General features: G+C 47.0%; 1 protein-coding gene across 3 annotated transcripts in view; it reads left to right on the top strand.

Moving 5' to 3' along the window:
• Positions 1-4,647: 4,647 nt before the first annotated feature.
• The window catches only part of nsmaf (neutral sphingomyelinase (N-SMase) activation associated factor), a 116,702-nt gene continuing 107,554 nt past the window's right edge, over positions 4,648-13,795 (top strand). For 2 of the 3 annotated variants that reach the window (XM_068031883.1, XM_068031881.1), the window contains exon 1: positions 4,649-4,823. In XM_068031883.1, the coding sequence (XP_067887984.1) occupies positions 4,786-4,823 (38 nt within the window). In that variant the 5' untranslated portion in view covers positions 4,649-4,785. Of the gene's footprint in view, positions 4,824-13,795 lie in introns of all 3 variants that reach the window. The other variant, XM_068031884.1, reaches the window with a different exon arrangement.

Raw genomic sequence — 13,795 nt, 5'->3', positions numbered from 1 at the left:
AACTGTTCAATTTCATTGCTGTAAATCTTTTTCAAGGGCTTACAGCAGTCTTTCCCGGATGTGGCCCCGCCCCCAATGCTGATTATCATCCCGCCCGCGTGCGCCTTTTCTTTTCACAAATACGCCACGGGGCCGCTAATTGGCTGCCCCGCGCGTGCTGCCCGTGGCCAAGAGGCACGGAGCGGGATCGGAGCCCTCATCCGCTTCAGCCACATCCGCCCTGGAGTCACAGAGAACGGCAAAATTCCGGCCACTGTGTCTCAACTGATTGTTGTGGAACTGGCTCTGGGTCTGTAATTTGGCTGGTTCTTGTAAAACTGTATCTTGGTCTGTGTCTCTGTTGGTTCCAGTGGCTGTGTCTTCTGGGATTTTGCTCGATCAGTCCCAGTGGGAGAGTATCCCTCAGTTAATGTCTCTGCTGGTTACTATGGAGGTGACTCTCTCTATCTGTACACTGCTCATTCCAGGAGTGCCTTGATCTGTCACCTGCTAAAAAGAAAATGAAAGTCTTGCATTTATACAGCGCCTTTTACGACCTCAGGATGTCCCAAAGTGCTTTACTGTCAAAGAAGTACTTTTGAAGAGTAGGAAATGCAGCAGCTAATTTGCACACAACAAGCTCCCAATAACAACAATGTGATAATGACCAGATAATGTGTTTTTTGTGATGTCGATTGAGGGATAAATACTGGCCAGGACAACTCCCCTGTTTTTCGGTGAAATAGTGCCATGAGATTTTTATTGTCTACCTGACAAGGCAGACAAAGCCTCAGTTTAACATTTCATCCAAAAGACAGCACTTCCAACAATGCAGCACTCCCTAAGCATTGCATTGGAATGTCAGCCTAGATTGTTGTGATTCCGAGGTGAGAGTGCTAACAAATAAGTCATGGCTGATAGCTCGTGCTAGGTCCTGGAGACGTTTCAGGCACCATGTCCCTGACAGTTTCAGGGAGACAGTGTGCACCTGTCAGTTCTCGACTGCATCTCTGCTGCTTTTTGTAGGAGTGTTTCAAGGTCCGTATCAGCTGTTGAGTGACTGATTTGCAGCTGGTTCCTATTGCACCATCTGCTACTTCCTATGAGAGAACCTCCCTGTTCTGCAGGTGATTCTAATGTCTCTCCATGTTGCATCTCTTATGGTACCCTTGGGAGTACCCCTGCTTTGCAGCAGATTGCTTTGGGAATGTCTCTTGATCCGTGTCTTTGCTGGTTCCTGTGGGAGTGTGTCTCTGGGTCTGTACTTCTGATGGTTGCAGCAGATTTCTGATGGAAATCTCTCTGGCCTGTACCTCGACTGGTTCCAGTAGGAGTGTCGCACTCGGTCTACATCACTGCTGGATCCTGTGGAAGTGCCCGCGCTGTACCTTTACTGGTTTCCTAGGGAATGTCACTGCTCTCTGGCTCTACTGGTTTCTGAGGGAATGTTGTTGGTATTGGCTCTACTGATTTCTGAGGGAATGTTTTTGGTCTCTGGCTCTACTGGTTTCTTAGGAAATGTCTCAGGTCTGTACCTCTGCTGGTTTCTGTGGGTGTGTCTCTGGTCTGTGCCTCTGCTGGTTCCTGTGGCAGTGTTTCAGGTCTCTGGCTTTGCTGGTTCCTGTGGGAGTGTCTCTGGCTCTGCTTTCCTTGTGGGAGTGTCTCTGGCTCTGCTGGTTCTTGTGGGAGTTTCTCTAGTCTGTGCCTCTACTGATTCTTCTGGGAGTATTTCTGCTCTCTGACTCAGCCGTTTGCTGAGGGAGTGTCTCAGGTCACTGGCTCTGCTGGTTCCTGTAGCAGTGCCTCTGGTCTGTGGCTCTGCTGCTTCCAGTGAGATTGTCTCTGGTCTCTGGCTTTGCTGGTTCCTGTGACAGCATGTCTGGTCTCTGGCTCTGTTGGTTCCTGTGGTAGTGTCTCTGGCTCTGCTGGTCCCTGTGGGAGTGTCTGTAGCTCTGCAGGTCCCTGGGGGAGTGACTTTGTTCCCCGGCTCTCCTGGTCCCAATGGGAGTTTCTCTGGCTGTACTGGTCCTTGTGGTAGTGTCTCTGACTCTGCTGGTTCCTGTGGTAGTGTCTCTGGCTCTGCTGGTCCCTGTGGGAGTGTCTGTAGCTCTGCAGGTGCCTGGGGGAGTGACTTTGTTCCCCGGCTCTGCTGGTCCCAGTGGGAGTTTCTCTGGCTGTACTGGTCCTTGTGGTAGTGTCTCTGACTCTGCTGGTTCCTGTGGTAGTGTCTCTGGCTCTGCTGGTCCACGTGGGAGTGTCTCTGGCTCTGCTGGCTCGTGGAGCAGTGTCTCTGGCTCTGCTGGTCCCTGTGGAAGTGACTGATCTCTGGCTCTGCTGGTTCCTCATAGAGTCATAGAGTTATACAGCACAGAAACAGGCCCTTTGGCCCATTGTGTCTGTGCCAGCCATCAAGCATCTATCTATTCTAATCCTATTTTCCAGCACTTGGCCCATAGGCCTGTATGCTATGGCGTTTCAAGTGCTCATCAAAATACTCCTTAAATGTTGTGAGGGTTCCTGCCTCTACCACCCATTCAGGCTGTATGTTCCCAGTGTGTTCCAGATTTCAATCACCCACTGGGTGAAATTTTTTTTCCTCAAATCCCCTCGAAACCTCTTGCCTCTTACCTTGAATCTATGCCCCCTGGTTATTGACACCTCTGCTAAGGGAAAACGTTTCTTCCTATCTACCCTATCTATGCCCCTCATAATTTTGTATACCTCAATCAGGTTCCCCCTCAGCCTCCTCTGGCCCAAGTAAAATAACCCGAGCCTATCCAGTCTCTCTTCATAGCTGAAATGCTCCAGGCCAGGCAACATCCTGGTGAATATCCTCTGCACCCTCTCCAGTGCAATCACATCCTTCCTATAGTATGGTGACCGGAACTGTACACAGTACACAGCACACAGCTGTGGCCTAACTAGCATTTTGTACAGCTCCATCATAACCTCCTTGCTCTTATATTCTATGCCTCAGCTAATAAAGCCATATGCCTTCCTAACCACCTTAACTACCTGTGCTGCTGCCTTCAGTGATCTATGGACAAGTACACCAAGGTCCCTCTGTACTTCCTAGGGTCCTACCATCCATTGTATATTCCCTTACCTTGTTAGTCCTCCCAAAATGCATCACCTTATACTTCTCAGGATTAAATTCCATTTGCCACTGCTCTGCCCATCTTACCAGCCCATCTATATCGTCCTGTAATCTAAGGTTTTCCTCCTCACTATTTACGACACCACCGATTTTCATGTGATCTGCGAACTTACTGATCATACCTCCTGTATTCACGTCTAAATCATTAATGTACAATACAAACAGCAAGGGTCCCAACACCGATCCCTGTGGTACATCACTGGTCACAGGTTTCCAATCGCAAAAACCCTCGACCTCACCCTCTGCCACTAAGCCAATTTTTGATCCAATTTGCCAAATTGCCCTGGGTCCCATGGGCTCTTACCTTCTTAACCAATCTCCCATGCGGAACCTTATCAAAAGCCTTACTGAAGCCCATGTAGGCTACATCAACTGCTTTACCCTCATCTACACATCTAGTCCTCTCCTCGAAAAATTCAATCAAGTTTGTTAGACATGATCTCCCCCTGACAAAGTTATGCTAACTATCCTTGATTAATCCCTGCCTCTCCAAGTGGAGATTAATCCTGTCCCTCAGAATTTTTTCCGACCTTTGATGTTAGACTCACTGGCCTGTCATTACCTGGTTTATCCCTGCTACCCTTCTTGAATAATGGTACCACATTTACTGTCCTCCAGTCCTCTGGCACCTCTCCGGTGGCCAGAGAGGATTTGAAAACTTGTATCAGAGCCCCTGCTATCTCCTCCCTTGCCTCACATAACAGCTTGGGATACATCTCATCTGGGCCTGGGGATTTATCCACTTTTAAGCCTGAAAAAACCACTAATACCTCCTCCCTTTCAATGCTAATTTGTTCGTGTATATCACAATGCCCCTCCCTGATCTCTACACCTACATCATCCATTCCATAGTGGCAGTATCTCTGGTCTCTGCTGGTTCCTGTGGAAGTGGGTAGTGTCTCTGGCTCTGTTGTTCCCTGTGGGAGTGTCTCTGGTCTCTGCTGGTCCAGTGAGAGTCACTCTGGCTCTGCTGGTCCCTGTGGGAGTGTATGACTCTGCTGGACCCTGTGGGAGTGATTCTGGTCTCTGCTGGTCCCTGTGGGAGTGTCTCTGTTGGTCCCTGTGGGAGTGACTCTGATCTCTGTTGGTCCCTGTGGGAGTGATTCTGGTCTCTGTTGGTCCCTGTGGGAGTGACTCTAGTCTCTGCTGGTCCCCATGGGAGTATTTCTGGTCTCTGCGGGTCCCTGTGGGACTGCCTCTGTGCTGGTCCCTGTGGGAGAGTCTCTGCTGATCCCTGTGGGAGTGACTCTGGTCTCTGCTGGTCCCTGTGGGAATGTCTCCGGCTCTGCTGGTCCCTGTGGGAGTGACTCTCGTCTCTGATAGTCCCTGTGGGAGTGTCTCTGGTCTCTGCTGGTCCCTATGGGAGTGTCTCTGGACACTGCTGGTCCCCTGTGGGAGTTACTCTGCTCTCTGCTGGTCCCTGTGGGAGTGTCTCTGCTGGTCCCTATGGGCGTGTCTCTGGACACTGCTGGTTCCCTGTGGGAGTTACTCTGGTGTCTGCTGGTCCCTGTGGGAGTGTCCCTGGTCTCTGCTGGATCTTTTGGGCGGTCCTTGTACCTGACTCTGCTTCCTGTTGTGTGTCGGTGAGACTCTGTCCCGGTTCCTGTTCCTGCGGCTCCCGGGCTCGGTGCCGATGCGTCTGTCTCCTGATGGCCTTTGTGAAGAAGCAGCATCGGCGCAAGGAGAGGTCGGTATCCGGGAGGGCAGTGCTGCAGCTTCACGCGATCCCCTGGCTTTGAGCAGAAAACCAGGCCCGTGAATTGGGCCAAACAAAACTGTGGAGCCGGGGTCGGTGAGGAGGAGGAGGGTGGGAGAGGGTGAGGGGGGTAAGGGTGTCCTGGGGCCGGGGGATGGTGTGTCCTGGGGCCGGGGCCCCGGGTCTGTAACTTACTGTGAGTCGGTTTTCGGGCTGTAGCTGCAGCTCGTCATGAAAAGCTTTATATTATGTTCAACTTGCAGGTAAAGAGCCTTCCACCTTCAGGCAGTTACTGTAGTCAGACTTTGATTACAGTTTTATTTTTTAATCCCCTCCTTGTTTAGTATTTGATGCAGCCTTTTTCCTTTATTTGTTGGAGTTGACTTCCTTATTGACACGTTTGCAGTTTCAAATGATTTCGCAGTTTTTTGCCTTGCTGCTTCACTAGTATTACAGTTAACAAAATAACTTGTATTAATCATTTTAAAAATAACAGTCACATCTATTTTGCATTCCAAGCAGAGTATCATGTGGTAGAGAGGACAGATTCACCCTGGGCTTTCACTTTGGCTGTTTTGAACTGGCTGTTATATTTTCCCTGATCGCTGCTCAGTGCTTCCCCACATTGATTTGAACAAAATCAACACTCAGTGGGTGTGAAGGACCTTTCAAGCTTTGTTGTGTAGTTTATTTGTTAGTGTATAGAATTCAGTGTACTCCCCTGCCTGGCTCAGGATGTTTATCCAAAGAATATCTGAGCCATTGAGACCAGGAAGATGCCAAGCTTAATAACCCCTCTTTGTGCCAGAGTGGTGGCAGGGGTTACAATTACAATTTCTCTCAGTGCTTTAGGGTTAGGGAGCAGAAAATTAAATAAGCTTCATGTTCTTGATCATTACACAGGAAATTACGTTCGAAGTGCTAAATATAGACTTAGGGCGAGAATAGATTGTCATTGCTTCTGCAGTTAAATAATTTGCTGATGCTCATTGTCGGAAGCTCAAAGATAAATAATGAATACGACTAGTTGGACAAGATATTTGCTGTGATCTATGCTTATGAAACTGGATACTATCAGGAAAGGAGAAAATTGATGCGAACATTTAAAAAAAATTAAGTGCAAGCCATAAGGTGGTAATTTAATAGCTGCCTGATTGGTGTCCTGTCGAGACTTATTTGTAATCTGAATCGGAGTATTGAGTTGCAGCTTTTACTTTGCTGTCCTATATTTGAGTAAAGTGTATAGAGTGGGTGATGTGAGTCCTAGGCTGGCTGCTACTTAGTTGAGATGTATCTGTCCTAATCTTTGTCATGTCTATGTAACTTTAATTTCCTCTGTGTCCATTTGTGTAGCCATTTTGGCAGCCACTCTCGACCCGAGCCCATTACATCTCTATCTCCTTTTTTCTCATTTCTTTCATTCTGTTACTATCTCCTTTCAGTGTCAGCTTTTGTCTAATTATGTCTCGTGTTTTCCTACATTAAAGGTGCTATATAAATCCAAGTTACTGTAATGGAATATAAGGCATTGACTGATGTCTGTCCTAATGAGTTTTATCTGTGGGGCATAAAGGCCTGCTACCCGACAGGACCCGACGACATGTGTCGGGTTCGGGTCGGGTCGCTCCTCCGGGTCCAGCTTTCAGGCTCGGGCCAGGTCAGGTCCGGGTCGGACACGTGCAGGAAGTCTTGCATTTTGCTCTGCTGGAGTGGAGAGTGTAAAAGTTAAAAAACTTATCTGAGCTGGAGTTCGGACGTCAAGGAGGGCGACTCTGAGTCTGCGCAGTGAGCGTCTCAGTGACGTCATTATGCTCACGCTACAGCTTCCTTAATCCATCCATCCAAAAGTAGTACAGTGAGTGAGTGCACTATGGAATCAAGATAGGTAACCATTCCGGTGGTCAGGTTGGGTCGGGGCGGGAAAAAGTGGAGGGGCTCAGGTCCGATGTAGTTCTGTCGGGTTCGGGGCGGGTTTTTATTTCCTGACCTGAGCAGGCCTTTAGTGGGGCAAGTCCACTGTAACTATTTGTGAGTAGCTTATTTTCTTTCAATCAGCATCTGCTAGTATGTACGTAAATTTCATGTTACATTTACATTTAATAAAAATAAGTCAGTACAATGCCTGTTGGGTGTTTCAGTTTACTACATTATAATTTCACTTTCCTATTGGTGTTCACCCCACAATTATGTACAATGTGATTGTAGAACAGAAAATGTATTAAGGGTAGTGCTCCAATTATTATTGAATGCTGTGAGAAGCTCATACATTGTGTGATTCACAGGATAGTATCATAAAGGAATTATTTTGCAGTTAGGAAGCAAAAGTAGGGCGGCGCAGTGGTTAGCACCGCAGCCTCACAGCTCCAGGGACCCGGGTTCAATTCTGGGTACTGTCTGTGTGGAGTTTGCAAGTTCTCCCTGTGTCTGCGTGGGTTTCCTCCGGGTGCTCCGGTTTCCTCCCACTGCCAAAAGACTTGCAGGTGATAGGTAAATTGGCTGTTATAAATTGCCCCTAGTGTAGGTAGGTGGTAGGGCATATGGGATTACTGTAGGGTTAGTATAAATGGGTGGTTGTTGGTCGGCACAGACTCGGTGGGCCGAAGGGCCTGTTTCAGTGCTGTATCTCTAAAAAAAAAACTATAGAGTATTTGAGACAAATTGTGTATTGGAAAACACACAGTACAGTGAAATGTAGTGTCATATCCATATTACTTCACAATGTACCAGTAATGAGCCACATGTTGCTTTCTATACATTCGGAAGCACTTTTACACACAAAGGGGATAGATGCTTGACACTCTGCAAGATTAGTTGTTAATTTTAAATCTGAGTGAAAGATTTTTGTTAAGCAAAGGTATTAAGAGATATGGGCCAAAGGCAAGTATTTGGAGTTAGATTACAGATCAACCATGATGTCGTTGAATGGTGGAACAGGCATGAGGGTCTAAATAGCCTACTCCTATACCTATGATCTGTCTTTCACAACCTAGAGTTATGGATGACCCCTCTGGTCTACAGTGTCTTTGTCACTGGCACCCTGAGTGCTTCAGCTTTGCTCTGGCCTAGGCATTCTCATGAGTACTATGCCATCATCATGAGTATTATGGTTGAGCAGCAGCACCTCACCTGATTGCTCCTTGCTCGGCCTCTGCTTCTTTCCTCGAATTATGCTTTTTCACATTGGTTGCTCTAATGGTATCCCAAGCATTAGTGCTGCATTCCCTGACTTTGTGCAGGGTGAGTCTGATGAAGTGGTTTCTCACGCAGTCCTAGAGAAGCTCCAGTGCCTCTCCATTGTTGCTGACTCTTCATGCTGACTTGCAAATTCCCGCTGGGACCCCTGCCTCTTCACTCCCTTGCAGCCTAAGACCTTAATTGGTGCACCCAGGCCCATATTCTGAGAGAGTACTAAAAATTGATTGAAACTAAATCTATAGGTTTTAAACTGTGTTCAGACTGATTTTTTGTGCTTTCTTACATTTTGATTTTCAATTACTTTTAGCCAGTAAAATGCCCCACCCTCATAGAGTCATAGAGTTATACAGCACAGAAACAGGCCCTTCGGCCCATCGTGTCTGTGCCGGCCATCAAGCACCTAACTATGCCAGTCCCATTTTCCAGCACTTGGCCCGTAGCCTTGTATGCTATGGCATTTCAAGTGCTCATCTAAATACTTCTTAAATGTTGTGAGGGTTCCTGCCTCTACCACCACTTCAGGCAGTGTATTCCAGATTCCAACCACCCACTGGGTGAAAAAAATTTTCCTCAAATCCTGTCTAAACCTCCTGCTCCTCATCTTAAATCTATGCCCCCTGGTTATTGACCCCTCTGCTAAGGGAAAAAGTTTCTTCCTATCTAACCTATCAATACCCTTCATAATTTTGTATACCTCAATCAGGTCCCCCCTCATCCTTCTCTGTTCTAAGGAAAACAACCCTAGCCTTTTCAGTCTCTCTTCATAGCTGAAATGCTCCAGCCCAGGCAACATCCTGGTGAATCTCCTCTGCACCCTCTCCAGTGCAATCACAGCCTTCCTATAGTGTGGTGCCCAGAACTGTACACAGTACTCCAGCTGTGGCCTAACTGGTGTTTTATACAGCTCCGTCATAACCTCCCTGCTCTTATACTCTATGCCTTGGCTAATAAAGGCAAGTATCCCATGTGCCTTCCTAACCACCTTATCTACCTGTGCTGCTGCCTTCAGTGATCTATGGACAAGTACACCAAGGTTCCTCTGACCCTCTGTACTTCCTAGGGTCCTACCATCCATTCTATATTCCCTTGCCTTGTTAGTCCTCCCAAAATGCATCACCTCACACTTCTCAGGATTAAATTCAATTTGCCATAGCTCCGCCCATCTTACCAGCCCATCTATATTGTCCTGTAATCTACGGCTTTCCTCTTCACTATTTACGACATCACCAATTTTCGTGTCATCTGCGAACTTACTGATCATGCCTCCTATATTCACATCTAAATCATTAATGTACACTTCAAACAGCAAGGGTCCCAGCACCGATCCCTGTGGTACATCATTGGTCACAGGCTTCCCCTCGCAAAAACAACCCTTGACCATTACCCTCTATTTCCTGCCAATAAGCCACTTTTGGATCCAATTTGCCAAATTGCTCTCGATCTCACGGCTCTTATCTTCTTAACCAATCTCCCATGCAGGACCTTATCAAAAGCCTTACTGAAGTCCATGTAGACTACACCAACTGCTTTACCCTCATCTACTAGCCTCTCTATACTTTGGGCAGGGTTTTCCATTTGGGGTTGGGTCCCCCACTTTGGGATCCGCACCATGCTGGGAATAGTTTGCTGACATAATTTCCGAGGGATTGGTCAATTCGTGGCCAGAGGGCATGCTCGCCATCCAATTAAGGATGGTGGGTGGGCTCTTGAAGCTGAAGGCCCAATAGGAGGCGCTCCAGCACTGAAGGAGCCGCAGCCTGCCATTGCAGGTATGGGAGAGAGAGGGCAGCACCATTTAGAGGGAGGGGAAACACTTCCACAGGGCAGCCTGTGGCCACAGCTGTGACCATATAGGTGTGGCGGCTGTAGGGAGCAGGTCCTTAGATTGATCCTGGAGCACTGCGCACCGCCCCCCGCCCCGGGAGGCTGCCTCCAGGCATCTGCCATGCTCCCGACAACACAGGGGGGCCTGCAGTGCTCTGATTAATGGCCTGAATTAGCCTCTTAATCAGGCGGGTAGGCATTCCACACCCGACCAGGAAAATGGCCGGGAGTTGCGAATGCGGCGGGGAACCGGCTGGCGGCGGGAAATTCCACCTCCGTTCCCACCCCATATTGGCACCACAATCCAGCCCTTTATGTGCAATTAGGCACAATGCTCATTCCTTTTGGCTTTATTCTGCAGTGACCTGCAATCTCCAGTCCCCACAGTCTTGCTTCTTCCCAAGGAGATATTACTCTCTTTATCAGTGATTCTTTTTTGATGTTACTTTAGTTCAACTTCCTGTTGATCCAAGTTCTCTAATGTTGTGTTCTTCTTTCATGCCTAGCCCATGACCCAGCCTTAGTTGTCACCTCGGGCAGGTTGACAACCATTTTTCTGTGGGAATTTACAAAAAAATAAAAGATGCAAATTGAGTAAATCAGTAAAGTTTATGAGAATGCTGGAAATACTCAGCAGGTCTGGCTGCATCTGTGGAGAGAGAAACAGGGTTAACATTTCAAGTCAATGATTCTTCCATCAGAACCGGCAGGAGAGGAGATCGAATGAATGAGAGAGTGATTACCTGAAAAGGAAGGGAATCAAAAATGTACAGAGAAAACAAAAAAGCATCCAAGCTGTACCGAGAGAGTGGAAAGCAAAACGAAAGAGGGATCAGCTACGAGTCTAGCTACCTGCTCCTGATTGAGTAGGGGCATAATGTAAGATCCAAGTCAAGAGTGCTGGGTGCATGCTCTTCTACAGTGGGGAAAACCTGGCACTCTTCATTAGTAACCAGCTTGGTAGTTTGGTGATGAAGAGCACGCCCATGTTCCAAAATTACATGTCTGTCACAGCCACCCAGGTCTAAGCTGCCTATCAATGTTAAATAAGAGTGAGAGTGAGAAAGAGAGACAGATGGACTGAGACAATAGGCCTAAGCATCTGTGCTGAAGAAATGCAGGAGAAGCTCCTAAGTACCAACCATTTACTTTTTAATCTACAAGCAAGGCTATGTGGATACCCTAATTTCTAGTGTAATATTAATCATTTTTTAATATTAAAATAAAGGTAATGTTGGCAATACCTATGCTGTTTACTGTTTGTAAGGATGATTGGCAGTTACCAGATATTTGCCAAGTAAGTTCCTGATCCTGTTGGGCATTTAGTGACAGCTCTGAGAGGCCCTGTTTGCTAATAAGTCGAACAAAGTGAGCAAGAGATTCAACACCTTACCTGTGAGCCATAGATTACACTGATTGTTAATACTGCACTTCAGAAGCATAGCTGTGGCAATGAACAATGTTCCCAGGACGTCTGAAATGCTCCATCCAACAATATTAGCGACCACGCTCTGGAAGTGGTTCAAGAGTTCACCTACCTGGGCTCAACAATCACCTGTAACCTGTCTCTCGATGCAGAAATCAACAAGCGCATGGGAAAGGCGTCCGCTGCTATGTCCAGACTGGCCAAGAGAGTGTGGGAAAATGGTGCACTGAAACGGAACACAAAGGTCCGAGTGTTTCAAGCCTGTGTCCTCAGTACCTTGCTCTACGGCAGCGAGGTCTGGACAACGTATGGCAGCCAAGAGTGACGTCTCAATTCATTCCATATTCACTGCCTCCGGAGAATCCTTGGCATCAGGTGGCAGGACCATATCTCCAATGCAGTAGTCTCGAGGCAGCCAACATCCCCAGCATATACACCCCACTGAGCCAGTGGCGCTTGAGATGGCTTGGCCATGTTAGCCACATAGAAGATGGCAGGACCCCCAAGGACGCATTGTACAACAAGCTCGTCACTGGTATCAGACCCACCGGCCATCCATGCCTCTGCTTTAAAGACGTCTGCAAACGCGACATGAAGTCCTGTGACGTTGACCACAAGTCGTGGGAGTCAGTTGCCGGTGATTGCCAGAGCTGGGGACAGCCATAAAGGTGGGGCTAAAGAGTGGCGAGTCGAAGAGACTTTGCAGTTGGCAGGAAAAAAGACAGAAGTGCAAGGAGAGAGCCAACTGTGTCACAGCCCTGATAACTAATTTTGTCTGCAGCGCCTGTGGACGAGTCTGTCACTCTTGAATTGGCCTTTATAGCCACTCCAGGCGCTGCTCCACAAACCACTGACCACCTCTAGGTGCTTACCCATTGTCTCTCCAGACAAGGAGGCCAATGAAGAAGACTTCAGAATCATAGCTGTGGCAATATCTACTGTTCATCACAAGCTGGTAATTTGAATATATCTGCTATCAATTAGAATTTCTGCTGCAGTGCCTTCCTAATTTTAGTGTATTATTCTGTATTTTGATTTAATGCTAAATTTGTATGCAGCCTGTTGTCTCAATACAGTTTTGTAAATTTGATGAGCTGTTCATGCAAATTTGTGGATCTTCCTTAAAATAACAGAGTGATGAATCTAACCTAATTGCTGTTTCAGCTTGTCATTATTCGGAACATTCTTGTTAAAGCCAAATTCAGAGGAAAGGAATAGGGCTAGTCTGATTATTTTGATCCAATTACATTTAGACTTGGTAAAATACTAAAATTGCTAATGGCTCAGATACCACACAATCTGGAATGGTGATGTCCTTCTATAAGCTTATGTATATCAGCTACAAGGCAAACTTCTATCAGGTGGGAAATGTGAGCTGACTTGAGCCAACATTTGCCCTGGTTTCTATGCCAATCTTGCTAACAGCAACTTGCACAGAAATATCTTGAGAATCTTACTAGCACACAGCAGAATGGAAACACCAATGTAAAACAAGTGAAAATCAGGACAAGAAATTGGAAACCATGGAACATAGGCTATTTTCCTTCTTTAAGGCCCTCCTAGTGTGATGAAAATTAACATTTGAAGGCATCAAACCATCATTTATGCACATTAAACACAGCATGATTTAAAAAAAGAGTTGTAGTCTTCCTGTTTTTAACGTATCAGAATCTGATGCAATGGAAAGCATTCAAGGATGTAGAAAATAATTTGCAGATCTCATTAAAAAAAATCAAAAGATTGTTTTAAAACAATAAAAAAAAGTGACTGGATTCTGCCATGGCCAATGGTTGGTTGGCATCCTTCCATCTATGAAAGATGATGGATAGGCGGCAAACAATCCACTTTGGTGGAGTGTCTTCTCTTGATGCACCTTTGCTGATGGCTGTGAAGGCCAATCCTTGAGAGGTAGGTTCTGCCACAAGTGCTGCACGTGAAGCTGTCAGGTGATACTGTGAGTTGTTGTTTTTGATGTTGGCGCCTGTTGCCAAGCTGCAGTAGCAACTAGTCATCGTGGTAGTGCACACCAGTCCACAGGATGTGTCGCCATTTCCCTCTTTCACCAGCTAGTGACTCCCAAGTGCTATATTCGGCATTTAGGACCTTCATGTTACACTTGCAAGCATCCTTGAAGCGGAGCTTTGGCGCCCCAGTGGTCATCTGGCCCGACTACCTCACCATACAGAAGATCCTTTGGGTATGTGACCGTCTTCCATCCTGCGATGTGCCTCTGTTTGATTAGTGCCAACACACTTGGGAGCTCTGCCTTTGAGAGGTGAGTTATGATTTTGTCCTACCAGGATATCCCCATAATGTGCCGCAGAGAGCGAGGATGGAAATTATTGAGCTTCTTTTCCTGGTAGCTGTAAGTCGCCCATGTTCCACAGCCATACAGCAAGGTGTTGAGAACACAGGCCTTATAAACCATGAGCTTGGTCCTAGGAGTCAGCTTGGGTTTATTCCGTGCACGTTTCGCAAGTCAGTCAAAGGTCGTAGCTGCTTTCCCTATGCATGTATC

Source organism: Heterodontus francisci, chromosome 5 (assembly GCF_036365525.1).
Source record: "Heterodontus francisci isolate sHetFra1 chromosome 5, sHetFra1.hap1, whole genome shotgun sequence".
Taxonomy (NCBI): domain Eukaryota; kingdom Metazoa; phylum Chordata; class Chondrichthyes; order Heterodontiformes; family Heterodontidae; genus Heterodontus; species Heterodontus francisci.
This window is presented reverse-complemented; position numbering and strand designations above follow the sequence as displayed.